This window comes from Pseudorca crassidens, chromosome 3, assembly GCF_039906515.1.
Source record: "Pseudorca crassidens isolate mPseCra1 chromosome 3, mPseCra1.hap1, whole genome shotgun sequence".
Lineage (NCBI taxonomy): Eukaryota > Metazoa > Chordata > Mammalia > Artiodactyla > Delphinidae > Pseudorca > Pseudorca crassidens.
The window spans coordinates 16,760,999-16,778,942 of record NC_090298.1 but is presented as its reverse complement, the minus strand read 5'-3'; the positions used below and the strand labels follow the sequence as shown (position 1 = coordinate 16,778,942).

Here is a 17,944-nt window from a genome sequence, read left to right as displayed (position 1 = left end):
TCCCATTATTTTACATTTAGGCTGATCTACCTCAAATTTATATTTCCTGTTCAGAAAGTACACTTGAACTCCACACCCATTTCTAATTTTCTTCTTTTTATTCCATATGTTTATTTAATTGACATCTAAGATATAACATGTCAAAATCATTGATTTCTCCCAAACTCTTTTTTCTCCCAAAGGGAATCTTTCCCCTAACTTTTTATCCAGCTCCATGAATGGGCTTATTAATTATATGCTAGATCAAATATACAGATACAACACAAAAATTGAGTCATTTGTAATTTCTTCTTTTTACCAATGCCACTACAACAAAAAGCTTTATAGGTTGTAGTCAATATATAGCACTATTTTATACACTTCATTTTCTTCTAATTTTTCCACTTTTGTCCATGATGACATCATTTCTTTTCTGAATTGTTTTTAACATTCTATAATCCAAGATTCAAAGCAGCCACTGTCATTTTTCCAGAATGTAAATAGATCCATTATTTCCTTTGTTAAAAATGTTTTCCCATCGATTTTATAAAAAAAAATAAAGCTCTTTACCATGTGCTATAGGACTTGCTTGTCCTATGCCCTAGCCATCCACTTCATTCATTCTGCCAGCTACACTGAAACACCTATCTGTTTTTAAACCAAGTCAAACTTTTTCTTTAATTTGGATCTTTACACTTTAGTTCCCTCTATTCAAATATTCTGCCCCTTGCACTTTTCACATAATAGTTCATCTTTTTTTCTTCAGGTGTAGATGAAATGTCACTTAGGCTAAGATTAATGATGAGGGAAGAAGTATTAGAGGTTTGAGGAGAAAAAAAAAAAACTCATTAAATTGTTTTAGGAATAGTTTAGAACATTCCTAGAACATATGATGATTGTTGACTATATTATTTATTCACATTTATGTTAATTAACTACTGCTGAATAATGTAAAACCCCAAAACTCAGGGTATAGGAAAAAGGCATGTATAACCATGGTGTATGTGTCTGTGAGTTAGCTGAGGAACAGCTGAACTAGGCTGGCCTCTCTTTGCCAAGTCTGCTAATCTCCAGGACATTCATTCCTACATTTGCTCATTTACTAGGTAGCTCTACTCTAGGATGGGAAGCTGACAACTCTGACTTGAGGGCTCATCTTTCTTCTGGGAACCAGTGGTCTAACCCTGGAATGTGCTTCTTATGGTAGTGGCAGAGAATAAGAGGAAACATTTAAAGTCTCATGAAATCTAGACCCAAATGTGGAACAGAACACCATCACTTTCAACTCATTCTATTGCCAAAGTAAGCTGGAGGCCAAACCTAATAGAAGAGAGCCCTACAAAATTACATGAACTAGTGAGGGAAGAAGATTTGTGGCTGAGGATGCAACCTACTTCCTGTTTATTTTCTCATTCTTTGACAAAACAAGTTGCTAGGTGATGGAGACACAATGGTCATTAATTAAAATGTTTTGTTTTTCATTTTGTATTTATCTTCAAAGCTCAGCTATGATGAAATTCCAAGATAAATTAATCTTTGACATCTATTATCCTAAAAACATTGTACATATAGCAATGAGAAGTTTCATTAAAGGTTTAATTTTTTCTTAATGTACTATGGTCTTCACAGAGGCAGTTTTTTTCAATCCTTCCCTTATTAATTACAGTGTTTTTACTATCTACTACCTACTATTTTATTCGTGGAGTTTAGTGTTTTGATTTTTAACTTTTTGAATTAGTAATTGAATTAAACCTTAATTAAGGACTGACAGAAAAATAATTGATATCATTTCTATGCAAATATAAAACAGGTGGACAAATCTTAAGGGCCAAATATGGGAAGTAAAAATACATATTTCAATATTTGAGTATAGTAGATTTAATACCTCCCTTGGTTCAGTTTTCTTTTCTTCATTATAGCATCAAGTAAAAGAGTATCCAATTTTTTTTTCTCTAGATACTTCATCGACTACAATGCTGAAGATGACAAGTTTTTCAACATTGATGCCAACACTGGGACCATTAAGACTACCAAGGTTCTTGATAGAGAAGAAACTCCATGGTACAACATCACAGTTGCTGCTTCAGAAAATGGTAAATTTCTTTACATTATGTACCATAGGAAAGATGTCACTTATACATGAAGATTTATGCTGAGACTTTCTCTGGAGCAGGGCTATCATGATTTCTATTTTTTATGCCATGATCTAGCAGAGTGCACAGAATGTAGTAGATACAGTTACTCATTGTCAGATGCAGTGAATAAAGTGTACACCTTTTTCTTTACTTTAATCCCCACATAGTGGTGAAAAATTGGCATCACAGAACACTTAGCCTGCATCACTGAGTCAAAATATTTAATTCTCTTCTTAATTATGAGACTTGCTTTGTCATGTGCTTATGTCTTACTTAAGTAGAAGAATACTTCATATACGGTGGAGCAGTTTAGGAATATAAAGAGAAGAAACAAAAATCTAACATTTTACTTGAATAATTTTATCAATATAACACCCTTCCTCAAGCTTCAATTAACACTTAGAAATTTTATAGCAAAAGAGTAGCTCTTGGAATTTCAACAGGCAGGTCTAAGTTCTTTTCAAGAGACGCACATGGTATACAACTGAGGAAGGCCATTGTTCCATCCTCATCCAGAGCATTGCATTGTGCTAAACACCTAAGATTTTTTTAAAAAGCATAAATGTCAACAATTATCTCTGAGTTCAAAAAGATGTATATAAATGTCTTCAAATGAAATTAGAATAAAGCTTTAAGAAAATGGACTACTGTCAAGAAAATGAAGTCTTTCTTTAAATGTTGAGAAATAAGTGAAAGGTACAAATTGCCCCAAGTTTAGTATTATATATACTATAATAAAATTTAGTATAGTATACCCAGCTTACATATACATTTTAAAAGATTCCAACATACTCATGAGTGAACTATAAATGTTAAAATTTAGGAAAACTTCATGTTAGAAAATAAAGTTATGTAAAATAAAATTATGCTCTCTCTTTCTTTTGCCCTCAGAAGGTATAAGAAATTTTAAAAATATTAAAACTTCATTTAGAAATAGTTTACATACCATACCATTCATCTTTTTAAGGTGTATAGTTTAATGAGTTTTAGTAAATTCAGAGCTGTGCATCAGTCACCACAATTGATTTTAGAATATGTTCATTACTTCAAAAGGAAATCCCTGGGCTTCCCTGGTGGTGCAGTGGTTGAGAGTCTGCCTGCCAATGCAGGGGACGCAGGTTCGTGCTCCGGTCCGGGAAGACCCCACATGCCGTGGAGCGGCTGAGCCCGTGAGCCATGGCCGCTGGGCCTGCGTGTCCGGAGCCTGTGCTCCGCAACGCGAAAGGCCACAACAGTGAAAGGTCTGCGTACCGCAAAAAAAAAAAAAAAGAAAGAAAGAAAGAAAGAAATCCTGTCCCCCTTAGTCATCACTCTCTACTCCCCCTTCCCCATGCCTCAACCCAAGAAGCGACTAATCTAGTTTTTGTTTCTATAGATGTCTTAGTCTGTTTAGGCTGCTATAACGAAATATCATAAACTGAGTGCTTTAAACAGCAAACATTTTTTTCTCACAGTTCTGGAGTCTGGAAATCTGAGATTAGGGGCCAACAGATTTGGGGTCTGGTGAGAACCCACTTCCTGGTTCATAGATGGCTGTCTCCTAGTGGTGTACTCACATGGTAGCAAGGGCAAGGAATCTCTCTGGAGTCTCTTTTATAAGGGTACTAATCTCACTCATGAGTGGTCCACTCTGAATTTTGGGGAGACATAAACATTCAGTCTATAGTGATAGATTTGCCTTGTATTGGTATTTCATATAAAATAATCAATAACACATGGTCCTTTGTGACTGGCTTATTTCACTTAGCATGATATTTTCAAAGTTCATTTACATTGTAGCATGTATCAGTATTTCCTTCTTTCTTATTGCTAAAAAATATTCCATTATATGGTTATACCACAGTTTATTTATACATTCATCACTTGATAGATGTTTGGGTTGCTTCCACTTTTTGCCTAATTTGAAGAATGCTCTTAAGAGCATTAATATGAATGTTTCTGTGTGGATGAGTTTTCATTTCTTTGGGATATATACCTAGGAGTGGGATTGCGGGGTCATAAAGAAATTATATTTAAAATTTTGATGAACGGCCAGACTGTTTTCCAAAGTGGCTAAATTTTACATTCACAACAACACAATATGGGGGTTCCTATTACTCTATATTATTACCAGTTTTTATTATTACGTACTGACCATAACCATTCTAGTGGGTGTGGGCTGATAGCTCATTGTGGTTTATGCTCTTTTATAATGTCCTTTATCACAAATCAGTAATTAAACTACTCCAGTCTTTTTTTTTTTTTTTAAATCTCCCTCATCCCATTTCTTGGTATCTGCTATTTTTAAAAAATTAATTAATTAATTAATTTATGGCTGTGTTGGGTCTTCGTTTCTGTGCGAGGGCTTTCTCTAATTGTGACAAGCGGGGGCCACTCTTCATCGCGGTGTGCGGGCTTCTCACTATCACGGCCTCTCTTGTTGCAGAGCACAGGCTCCAGATACGCAGGCTCAGTAGCTGTGGCTCATGGGCCCAGTTGCTCCACAGCATGTGGGGTCTTCCCAGACCAGGGCTCAAACCCGTGTCCCCTGCATTGGCAGGCAGATTCTCAACCACTGGGCCACCAGGGAAGCCCTACTCCAGTCTTTTCTATTCCACCTGAATTTTTCATGTTTCTCATCTGAAAAATCAATTCAAGTGGTTTCCATTTAGATATTTTTTCAGCACAGTATTTCCCTTTGAAAATAAGCATTTTCAAAGGGAAATACTGTGCTGAAAAATTACTTTTAAATGAGTGTTATAAAGAATACATGAGTGGGTTCATTTGTTATAATTCTTGTTAATTTTCATTTTCAAAATAATCAGACTAGGTCTAGATTTGCATGTTCTTATTCACCCAAGTACAATAAAATAGCTGTCAAATGATAAAGGCTCGTTTAAAATTAGTTTTAAAATAAAAGAATAAATGGATTGATATACTGAAGTAGATGTGATGGAGACATTGAAAAGTTTCCAAAAATATTGTGTAGTTCTTCTTGAGAACAGGTTCCATGTACAGAAGAAGGAAGGGAAGAATCCCTGGGGAGAATGATATTTGCTTGTCAGAAAGAATAGGGACTTATTTTAAAATAACATCAAGTTCAACTCCAGAGGTATTTTGATCAGAAGCCATACTTTAGATCACTTCTAAATCTCACCTCAGCCCAAATAATATTTGTATCAAGTAGAAGCTAATTTATAAATATACATGAGTTCAAGTATATCATGAAAATTATATTATTTGCAATCATTACTAAAGGAAATGTTCATTTTTACTAAAGTAACGTCTTAAATATGTACTTACTGTGTTCTTTTTCTTTTCTTTCCTTTTTTTTTTTTTTACTATCTGCTAGTATTTCATATGGGAAATGAGTTAATACACATCTACTAAGTAAAACAGTACAGTAAAGAGTAACATCCTGAATTTTATAGATGGTAATAAAGAAGCCTTAGAGACTCCTCAATGAGCACTACTAAAATATAATTTAATCCTAATCATAAACAGGTATGTAGAAAGAACGAGCACTAGTTAAGATTTTATAGCCATATTGGGAGACTGTGTCTGGAAAAGCTCACATTCACTTACTGATTGCTTAGCCTAAGTGCCTATAAAATAGAGTTGGGTGCCCTTCCGCGTACAATTGTTTGTAAGCATTTACTTTAACATAAGCCATGTCATCAAAGTATTTTCTATTTTGGATACTTTTTCTACAGGATCTTTTTAAAGGCTTTATTTTATTTAGTGCAGTTTTAGGCTCATAGCAAACTTGAGAGGAATGGACAGAGACTTCCCATATATTCTCTGCACCTGCACATGCTTAGCTTTCTCTGCTATCAACATTCCCCCACCAGAGTGATACATTTGTTACAATTGATGAACCTACATTGACACATCATAACCAACCAATGTTTATAGTTTAATTTAGGGTTAACTCCTTATTCTATGGCTTTGGATAAATGTATAACGGCATAAACCCATCAATATAATATCATACAGAGTAATTTGAATGCATTAAAAATCTTCTGTGCTGTACCTGTTCATGTCTCCCCATCCCTACCCCTGGCAACCACTGATCTTTTTATTGACTCCATAGTTTTACCTTTTCCAGAATGTCATGTAGTTGAAATCATACAGTATGTAGCCTTTCAGGTTGGCTTCTTTCACTTAGTAATATGGATTGAAGTTTCCTCCATGTCTTTTTATGTCTTGATAGCTCATTTTTTTTGTACTCAATAATATTCCATTGTCAGCATGTACCAGAGTTTATCCATTCATCGTCTGAAGGTGAATTCATCTTGGTTGTTTCCAAGTTTTGGCAATGATGAAATAAAGCTGCTATAAACATCCATGTGTAGGTTTTTGTATGGCCAGAAATTTTCAGCTCCTTTGGTAAATACAAAATGTGCACTCCTTGGATCATATGGTAAGAGTATGTTTAGTTTTATAAGAAATTGACAAAACGTCTTTTGAAACAGCTGTGCCAGTTTGCATAGCCACCAGATATGAATGAATAAGAGTTCCCATTGTTCCACATCCTAACGAGCATTTGGTATTGTCAGTCTTCCCTGGATTTGGGCCACTCATAGATATGTAGTAGTATCTTGCTTTAATTTGCACTTTCCTGATGACATATATGTGAAACATGTTTTCATATACTTATTTGCCATGTGTATGTTTTCTTTGGTGAAGTATCTATTAAGCTCTTTGGCCCATTTTTTAATCAGGTTATTTGTTTTCTTAATGTTTAATTTTGACTCCTTTGCATGTTTTGTGTAACTAATTTATTAGATGTGTCTTTTGCAAATATTTTCTCCCAGTATGTGTCTTATCTTCTCATTCTATTGACATTGTCTTTCAAGAGCAGAAATGGGATTTTCTAAAACCTTAATGTAACAGTTTTGAGGAGACTGTTGTTCTACGGAATTAAAATTAGAAGTTAAGGTTTTAAAATACTTGTTTAGCCTACCTAGGGGTTAAGAGAAGAGAAATGTTCCTTCTCTGGGCAGATGAAGCAATGCACCAGGATTTAAGAGAAAATAAGAGCAAAGCACCTCTGTGCAAAAGAAAACAAAAACAAAATATTGGTCTTTCCTTCAGGTGAACAGGCCTCCTGCTAGAGGACCAGTGTGAAAGCTGAGGGTGTCACAACTGAAGTGGGCATCCTTTGAGCATTCAGGTGGGGCTCAGATGCAATGCAGCTGTTAATTACATGATGTTTGGCTCTGCCTTTTTTCATCCTGTGGTTCTAGGTCAAAGTGATTATTCAACTGCCCAGTCATGCAGGAAACGTGGGTCTGGTCTGTGATATCTTTTACTACTGCAGCTAAACATAACTAGCAGCTATTTGCACTTGTATGGTGTGTTTTACAGCCATGTCATCTTAACAAAATTTTTTGTGAAATAGAGAAGACACATATTTTCTCATTTTATAAGAGAAAGGAAAGTGAGACTCACACAAAATATGAATCTAAATATTTTGGTTCCTAGATCTGTGCTTATTCTAATATGACCCTCTGTGGCAGCTGTTGCCCATTGAACCCAAGTACTGGTCAGGTATTTTAACTGATTAAGGTTTATTCTATTACTTTAAAAAATCATTCTGAGACATAAGATTATTTTCACAATTTTAAAGAATACACTAATAATCAGATAAAGTCAATATGTGTCTGGTCAGGGAAATAAAAAGTGATGTCTTATTATCACATATCACAGTTCTGGTGGAAGGGTACTTTCTCAAAAAATACCTGTGGAACATTTATGTTACATGTAACAATGTAATCTATAATGGAGCTATTTGGTAACTTCTATTACTTTTCTATTAATGTGTAGCAAATAATCATATGATTTCTTTAGGTCAGAAGTCCAGGAGTGTTCAACTGAGTTCTCTGCTTTAAATCTGGAAAGACTGAAATCATGTGTCAGCTGGGCTGGGCTCTTATCTGAAGGCTCCAGGGAAGAATCTGATTTCACACTCATTTTCCTTGTTGGCAGAATCCACTTTCTTGAGGATGTAGGTGTGAGGGCTCCATTCTTTTTCTGGTTGTTAGCTGAGGCAGTTCCCTCCTCTTAGAAGCTGCCTGCATTCCTTTACCTTCTTCAAACAAGCAACAGTGTGTCAAATCCTTCTTATGCTTGAATCTATTTAATTTTCTCTTCTGCTACCATCTGGAGAAAGTCTCTGCTTTCAGTGGTTTTCACCCAACTGGGTCAGGCCCACCCAAATAATCTTTGTGTTTTAAGGTCACCTGACTTGGGACTTTAATTACACCTGCAAAATTCCGTCACAACAGTATCCAGATTAGTGTTTAGTTGAATAACCAAGGGACAGAAATCATGTGCTGGCACCTTTAGAATTCTACCTACCATAATCCTAAAATATCTGTAAAATTTGGGGGTATTATTTTTTTATAGGATAATAAATATTCTTTCAAACTTATATGTCATCACTTACTTTTCCTTTTATATGACTCCTAAGTAAAATAATAGCACTAGTAGGCACTCAATAAGTAGTTCTTAATATATTTTTCAAGTGACTAGCTCTCATCTCCCTCAATTTCCATGTTAATGTCTCAGCTCAGGATAATGTATAGTTTCATTCTAAGTGATTTGCAGAAACTGCCAATGTGTTCATCACTTCCCAATAGCTAAACCAATGAGTACTTTTCATTTCTTATCTCCCCTGATTTATTTGTGTTGTTTGACTGTATTAATCATCCTGTCTCCTCTTGGAATGTTCTACTTCCTTGGCTACCATTCCAGTACTTTGGTATGGTATACTTTATCATCTTGGTCCTAGAGTATACCTTAACTAACTCACTCAGAATATATTAATAAATGATACTTGCTAGGTAGTGTAGTATTTTAGGCACTAATGATATTGAGGGTATTATTTTGTCTTTGAGGAATTTAAGAGTCTAATGCAAAAGATAAGTTAAGCAAATAATTGCATTATGGATAATTACTGTGGTGATGTTTTCTTTTTTTTTAATTCTTAAATTTAATATATTTTTATACAGCAGGTTCTTTAGTTATCCACTTTATACATATTAGTGTATATATGTCAATCCCAGTCTCCCAATTCATCCCACCACCACTCCCCCACCCCCCGTGCCACTTTCCCCCCTTGGTGTCCATATGTTTGTTCTCCACATCTGTGTCTCAATTTCTGCCCTGCAAACCGGTTCATCTGTACCATTTTTCTAGGTTCCACATATATGCGTTAATATACAATATCTGTTTTTCTCTTTCTGACTTACTTTGCTCTGTATGACAGTCTCTAGATCCATCTACATCTCTGCAAATGACCCAATTTCATTACTTTTTATGACTAATATTCCATTGTATATATGTACCACATCTTCTTTATCCATTTGTCTATCGATGGGCATTTAGTTTGCTTCCGTGATCTGGCTATTGTAAATAGTGCTGTAATGAACACTGGGGTGCATGTGTCTTTTTGAATTATCGTTTTCTCTGGGTATATGCCCAGTAGTGGGATTGCTGGGTCATATGATAATTCTATTTTTAATTTATTAAGGAACCTCCATACTGTTCTCCATAGTGGCTGTATCAATTTACATTCCCACCAATAGTGCAAGAGGGTTCTCTTTTCTCCACAACCTTTCCAGGATTTGTTGTTTGTAGATTTTCTGATGAGGCCCATTCTAACTGGTGTGAGGTGATACCTCATTGTAGTTTTGATTTGCATTTCTCTAATAATTAGTGATGTTGAGCATATTTTCATGTGCCTCTTGGCCATCTGTATGTCTTCTTTGTAGAAATGTCTATATAGGTCTTTGGCCTATTTTTGGATTGGGTTGTTTATTGTCTTGATATTGAGCTGCATGAATTGCTTGTATGATTTGGAGATTAATCCTTTTTCTGTTGATTCGTTTGCAAATATTTTCTCCCATTCTGAGGGCTGTCTTTTCATCTTGTTTGTAGTTTCCTTTGCTTTGCAAAAGCTTTTAAATTTCATTAGGTCCCATTTGTTTATTTTTGGTTTTATTTCCATTACTCTAGGAGGTGGATCAAAAAAGATCTTGATGTGATTTATGTCAAAGAGTGTTTTTCCTGTGTTTTCCTCTAAGAGTTTTATAGTGTCTGGTCTTATATTTAGGTCTCTAATCCATTTCGAGTTTATTTTTGCGTATGGTGTTAGGCAGTGTTCTAATTTCATTCCTTTACATGTAGCTGTCCAGTTTTCCCAACACCACTTATTGAAGAGACTGCCTTTTCTCCATTGTATATCCTTGCTTCCTTTGTGATAGATTAGTTGACCATTTGTGCATGGATTTATCTCTGGACTCTCTATCCTGTTCCATTGATCTATATTTCTGTTTTTGTGCCAGTACCATAGAGTCTTGATTACTGTAGTTTTGTAGTATAGTCTGAAGTCAGGGAGTCTGATTCCTCCAGCTCCATTTTTTTTTTTCCCTCAAGACTGCTTTGGCTATTCAGGGTCTTTTGTGTCTCCATACAAATTTTCAGATATTTTGTTCTAGTTCTGTAAAAAATGCCATTGGTAATTTGATAGGGATTGCATTGAATCTGTAGATTGCTTTGGGTAGTATAGTCATTTTCACAATATTGATTCTTCCAATCCAAGACCATGGTATATCTGTCCATCTGTTTGTATCATCTTTAATTTCTTTCATCAGTGTCTTAGAGTTTTCTGCATACAGGTCTTTTGTCTCCATAGATAATTTTATTCCTAAGTATTTTATTCTTTTTGTTGTAATGGTAAATGGGAGTGTTTCCTTAATTTCCCTTTCAGATTTTTCATCATTAGTGTATAGGAATGCCAGAGATTTTGGTGTATTAATTTTATATCCTGCATCTTTACCAAATTCATTGATTAGCTCTAGTAGTTTTCTGGTGGCATTTTTAGGATTCTGTATGTATAGTATCATGTCATCTGCAAACAGTGACAGTTTTACCTCTTCTTTTCCAATTTGTATTCCTTTTACTTTTTCTTCTCTGATTGCCATGGCTAGGACTTCCAAAACTATGTTGAATAATAGTGGTGAGAGTGGACATCCTTGTCTTGTTCCTGATCTTAGAGGAAATGCTTTCAGTTTTTCACCATTGAGAATGTTTGCTGTGGGTTTGTCATATAATGCCTTTATTATGTTGAGGTAGGTTCCCTCTATGCCCACTTTCTGGAGAGTTTTTGTCATAAATGGGTGTTGAATTTTGTCAAAAGCTTTTTCTGCATCTACTGAGATGATCATATGATTTTTATTATTAAATTTGTTAATATGGTGTATCACATTGATTGATTTGCATATATTGAAGAATCTTTGCATCCCTGGGATAAATCCCACTTGATCATGGTGTATGATCCTTTTAATATGTTGTTGGATTCTGTTTGCTAGTATTTCGTTGAGGATTTTTGCATCTATATTCATCAGTGATATTGGTCTGTAATTTTCTTTTTTTTGGAGTATCTTTGTCTGGTTTTGGTATCAGGGTGATGGTGGCCTCATAGAATGAGTTTGGGACTGTTCCTTCCTCTGCAATTTTTTAGAAGAATTTGAGAAGAATGGGTGTTAGCTCTTCTCTAAATGTTTGATAGAATTCACCTGTGAAGCCATCTGGTCCTGGACTTTTGTTTTTTGGAAGATTTTTAATCACAGTTTCAATTTTATTACTTGTGATTGGTCTGTTCATATTTTCTATTTCTTCCTGGTTCAGTCTTGGAAGTTTCTGCATTTCTAAGAATTTGTCCATTTCTTCCAGATTGTCCATTTTATTGGCATATAGTTGCATGTAGTAGCCTCTTAGGATGCTTTGTATTTCTGTGGTGTCTGTTGTAACTTCTTTTTCATTTCTAATTTTATTGATATGTGTCCTCTCCCTCTTGTTTTTGATGAGTCTGGCTAATGGTTTATCAATTTTGTTTATCTTCTCAAAGAACCAGCTTTTAGTTTTATTCATCTTTGCTATTGTTTTATTTGTTTCTATTTCATTTATTTCTGCTCTGATCTTTATGATTTGTTTCCTTCTGCTAACTTTGGGTTTTATTTGTTCTTTCTCTAGCTCCTTTATGTATAAGGTTAGATGATTTATTTGAGATTTTTCTTGTTTCTTGAGGTAGGCTTGTATTGCTATAAACTTCCTTGTTAGAACTGCTTTTGCTGCATCCCATAGGTTTTGGATCATAGTGTTTTCATTGTCATTTGTCTCTAGGTAATTTTTGATTTCCTCTTTGCTTTCTACAGTGATCTCTTGGTTATTTAGTAATGTATTGTTTAGCCTCCATGTGTTTGTGTTTTTTACGTTTTTTTCCCCTGTTATTGATTTCTAATCTTTGTGGCCAGAAAAGATGCTTGATATGATTTCAATTTTCTTAAATTTACTGAGGCTTGATTTGTGACCCAAGATGTGATCTATCCTGGAGAATGTTCCATGCACACTTGAGAAGAAAATGGAATCTGCTGTATTTGGATGGAATGTCCTATAAATATCAATTAAATCTATCTGGTCTGTTGTGTCAATTAAAGCTTGTGTTTCCTTATTAAATTTCTGTTTGGGTGATCTGTCTCTTGGTGTAAGTGAGGTGTTATAGTCCCCCATTATTATTGTGTTACTGTCAATTTCCTCTTTAATTGCTGTTAGCATTTGGCTTATGTATTGAGGTGCTTCTACGTTGGGTGCATATATATTTATAATTGTTATACCTTCTTGGATTGATCCCTTGATCATTATGTAGTGTCCTTCCTTGTCTCTTGGAACATTCTTTATTTTAAAGTCTATTTTATCTGATATGAGTATTGCGACTCCAGCTTTCTTTTGATTTCCATTTTCATGGAATATATTTTTCCATCCCCTCACTTTCAGTCTGTATGTGTTTCTAGGTCTGAAGTGGGTCTCTTGTAGACAGCATATATATAGGTCTTGTTTTTGTATCCATTCAGCGAGCCTGTGTCTTTTCTCTGGAGCATTTAATCCATTCATGTTTAAGGTAATTATCGATATGTGTGTTCCTATTACCATTTTCTTAATTGTTATGGGTTTGGTTTTGTAGTTTCTTTTCTTCTCTTGTGTTTCCCACTTAGGGAAGTTCCTTTAGTATTTGTTGTAGAGCTGGTTTGGTGGTGCTGAATTCTCTTAGCTTTTCCTTGTCTGTAAAGCTTTTGATTTTTCCATTGAATATGAATGAAATCATTGACAGGTAGAGTAATCTTGGTTGTAAGTTCTTCCCTTTCATCACTTTAAATATGTCATGCCATTCCCTTCTGGCTTGTAGAGTTTCTGCTGAGAAATCAGCTCTTAACTTTATGGGAGTTCCCATGTATGTTATTTGTCATTTTTCCCTTGCTGATTTAAATAATTTTTCTTTGTCTTTAACTTCTGCCAATTTGATTACTATGTGTCTCAGTGTGTTTCTCCTTAGGTTTATCCTGCCTGTGACTCTCTGCGCTTCCTGGGCTTGGGAGGCTATTTCCTTTCCCCTGTTAGGGAAGTTTTCAACTATAATCTCTTCAAATATTTTCTCGGGTCATTTCTCTCTTTCTTCTCCTTCTGGAGCCGCTATAATGCGACTGTTGTTGTGTTTAATGTTTTCCCAGAGGTCTCTTAGGCTGTCTTCATTTCTTTTCATTCTTTTTTCTTTATTCTGTTCCACAGCAGTAAATCCCACCATTCTGTCTTCCAGGTCATTTATCCATTCTTCTGCCTCAGTTATTCTGTTATTGATTGCTTCTAGTGTATTTTTTATTTCAGTTGTTTTATTGTTCATCTCTGTTTGTTTGTTCTTTAATTGTTCTAGGTCTTTGTTAAACATTTCTTGCATCTTCCCGATCTTTGCCTCCATCCTTTTTCTGAGGTCCTGGATCATCTTTACTATTATTATTCTGAATTTTTTTTTTCTGGAAAGTTGCCTATCTTTACTTCAATTAGTTGTTTTTCTGTGGTTTTGTCTTGTTTCTTCATCTGGTACATAGTCCTCTGCCTTTTTACTTTGTTTATATTTCTCTGAATGTGGTTTTCATTCCACAGGCTGCAGGATTGTAGTTCTTCTTGCTTCTGCTCTCCGCCCTCTGGTGGATGAGGCTATCTAAGAGGCTTGTGGAAGTTTCCTGATGGGAGGGACTGTTGGTGGGTAGAGCTGGGTGTTGCTCTGGTGGGCAGAGCTCAGTAAAACTTTAATCTGCTTGTCTACTTATGGGTGGGGCTGGGTTCCCTCCATGTTGGTTGTTTGGCCTGAGACGACCCAACACTGGAGCCTACCTGGCTCTTTGGTGGGGCTAATGGAGGACTCTGGGAAGGCTCACACCAAGGAGTACTTCCCAGAATTTTTGCTGCCAGTGTCCTTTTCCTCACAGTGAGACACAGCCACACCCCGCCTCTGCAGGAGACCATGCAACACTAGCAGGTAGGTCTGGTTCAGTCTCCTGTGGGGTCACTGCTCCTTGCCCTGTGTCCCAATGTGCACACTACTTTGTGTGTGACGTCCAGGAGTGGAGTCTCTGTTTCCCCCAGTCCTGTTGAAGTCCTGTAATCAAATCCCTGTAACCTTCAAAGTCTGATTCTCTAGGAATTCCTCCTCCCATTGCCAGCCCCCGCGGTTGGGAAGCCTAACGTGGGGCTCAGAACCTTCACTCCAATGGGTGGACTTCTGTGGTATAAGCATTCTCCAGTTTGTAAGTCACACACACAGCAGTTATGGGATTTGATTTTGTTTGTGATTGTGCCCCTCCTACCATCTCATTGTGGCTTCTCCTTTGTATTTGGATATTGGATATCTTTTTTGGTGAGTTCCAGTATCTTCCTGTCGATGATTGTTCAGCAGGTAGTTGTGATTGCAATGCTCTTGCCAGAGGGAGTTTTAGTGATAAATTTTTTAGGGACTAGAGAAACATGAAAACATGGTGACTTAATCTCTCTAAGAGGACCAGTGAAGATTTCATAGACAGGTAATTCATGGATTCAGCCTTGAGATGAGTAAAGATTAACCTGCATTCTGCTGTCAACTGTACTTGTATTATTCAGGGTGCTACAGAGAAACAGAAACAATAGGATTCAGAATCAATAATTCTGAATCAATCAATTCATTTTGATGAATTGGCTTATGTTGGCTCCTGCAGTTATGGAGGCTGGCAAGTCTAAAATCCTCAGATCCCATGTCCTAGGGTACATTTTTTTTTTCATCTTTATTGTAGTATAATTGCTTTACAGTGGTGTGTTAGTTTCTGCTTTATAAAAGTGAATCAGTTATACATGTACATATGTTCCCATATCTCTTCCCTCTTGCATCTCCCTTCCTCCCACCCTCCCTATCTCAGCCCTCTAGGTGGTCACAAAGCACCAAGCTGATCTCCCTGTGCTATGAGGCTGCTTCCCACTAGCTGTCTATTTTACGTTTGGTAGTGTATATATGTCCATGCCACTCTCTCACTTTGTCACAGCTTACCCTTCCCCCTCCCCATATCCTCAAGTCCATTCTCTAGTAGGTCTGTGTCTTTATTCCTGTCTTACCCCTAGCTTCTTCATGACATTTTTTTTTCTTAAATTCCATATATATTTGTTAGCATATGGTATTTGTCTTTCTCTTTCTGATGTACTTCACTCTGTATGACAGACTCTAGGTTCATCCACCTCATTACAAATAGCTCAATTTTGTTTCTTTTTATGGCTGAGTAATATTCCATTGTATATATGTGCCACATCTTCTTTATCCATTCATCTGATGATGGACACTTAGGTTGTTTCCATCTCTGGGCTATTGTAAAAAGAGCTGCAATGAATATTTTGGTACATGACTCTTCTTGAATTATGGTTTTCTCAGTGTATATGCCCAGTAATGAGATTGCTGGGTCATACGGTATTTCTATTTGTAGATTTTTAAGGAACCTCCATACTGTTCTCCATAGTGGCTGTATCAATTCACATTCCCATGAGCAGTGCAAGAGTGTTCCCTTTTCTCCACACCCTCTCCAGCATTTATTGTTTCTAGATTTTTTGATGATGGCCATTCTGACTGGTGTGAGATGATATCTCATTGTACTTTTGATTTGCATTTATTTAACAATTAGTGATGTTGAGCATTCTTTCATGTGTTTGTTGGCAGTCTGTATATCTTCTTTGGAGAAATGTCTATTTAGGTCTTCTGCCCATTTTTGGATTAGTTTTTTTTTTTTTTTTCTTTTATTGAGATGCATAAGCTGCTTGTAAATTTTGGAGATTAATCCTTTGTCAGTTGCTTCATTTGCAAATATTTTCTCCCATTCTGAGGGTTGTCTTTTGGTCTTGATTATGGTTCCCTTTGCTGTGCAAAAGCTTTTAAGTTTCATTAGGTCCAATTTGTTTATTTTTGTTTTTATTTCCATTTCTCTAGGAGGTGGGTCAAAAAGGATCTTGCTGTGATTTATATCATAGAGTGTTCTGTCTATGTTTTCCTCCAAGAGTTTGATAGTTTCTGGCCTTATATTTAGGTCTTTAATCCATTTTGAACTTATTTTTGTGTATGGTGTTAGGGAGTGTTCTAATCTCATACTTTTACATGTACCTGTTCAGTTTTCCCAGCACCACTTACTGAAGAGGCTGTCCTTTCTCCACTGTACATTCCTGCCACCTTTATCAAAGATAAGGAGACCATATGTGCATGGGTTTATCTCTGGGCTTTCTATCCTGCTCCATTGATCTATATTTCTTTTTTTGTGCCAGTACCATACTGTCTTGATTACTGTAGCTTTGTAATATAGTCTGAAGTCAGGGAGCCTGCTTCCTCCAGCTCCATTTTTCTTTCTCAAGATTGTTTTCACTATTCGATGTCTTTTGTGTTTCCATACAAATTGTGAAATTTTTTGTTCTAGTTCTGTGAAAAATGCCAGTGGTAGTTTGATAGGGATTGCATTGAATCTGTAGATTGCTTTGGGTAGTAGAGTCATTTTCAACAATGTTGATTCTTCCGATCCAAGAACATGATATATCTCTCCATCTATTTGTATCATCTTTCATTTCTTTCATCAGTGTCTTATAATTTTCTGCATACAGGTCTTTTGTCTCCTTAGGTAGGTTTATTCCTAGATATTTTATTCTTTTTGTTGCAATGGTAAATGAGAGTGCTTTCTTGATTTCACTTTCATATTTTTCATCATTAGTGTATAGGAATGCCAGAGATTTCTGTGCATTAATTTTGAATCCTGCTACTTTACCAAATTCATTGTTTAGCTCTAGTAGTTTTCTGGTAGCATCTTTAGAATTCTCTATGTATAGTATCATGTCATCTGCAAACAGTGACAGCTTCACTTCTTCTTTCTGATTTGGATTCCTTTTCTTTCCTTTTGTTCTCTGATTGCTGTGGCTAAAACTTCCAAAACTATGTTGAATAAGAGTGGTGAGAGTGGGCAACCTTGTCTTGTTCCTGATCTTAGTGGAAATGCTTTCAGTTTTTCACCATTGAGGAGTTGTTGGCTGTAGGTTTGTCATATATGGCCTTTATTATGTTGAGGAAAGTTCCCTCTATGCCTACTTTCTGGAGGGTTTTTATCATAAATGAGTGTTGAATTTTGTCGAAAGCTTTCTCTGCATCTACTGAGATGACCATATGGTTTTTCTCCTTCAATTTGTTAATATCGTGTATCACATTGATTGATTTGCGTATATTGAAGAATCCTTGCATTCCTGGAATAAACCCCACTTGATCATGGTGTATGATCCTTTTAATATGCTGTTGGATTCTGTTTGCTAGTATTTCGTTGAGGATTTTTGCATCTATGTTCATCAGTGATATTGGCCTGTAGTTTTCTTTCTTTGTGATATCCTTGTCTGTTTTTGGTATCAGGGTGATTGTGGCCTTGTAGAATGAATTTGGGAGTGTTCCTCCCTCTGCTGTATTTTGCAAG

At 36.0% G+C, this 17,944-nt stretch overlaps 1 protein-coding gene across 5 annotated transcripts in view; it reads left to right on the top strand.

Annotated features, from left to right (window-relative positions):
* CDH18 (cadherin 18) overlaps positions 1 to 17,944 on the top strand; it is a 1,032,515-nt gene that overhangs the window by 945,267 nt on the left and 69,304 nt on the right. For all 5 annotated transcript variants that reach the window (XM_067730423.1, XM_067730424.1, XM_067730422.1 and 2 more), the window contains one exon: positions 1,936 to 2,072. In XM_067730423.1, the coding sequence (XP_067586524.1) occupies positions 1,936 to 2,072 (137 nt within the window). The remainder of the gene's footprint in view (positions 1 to 1,935; positions 2,073 to 17,944) is intronic.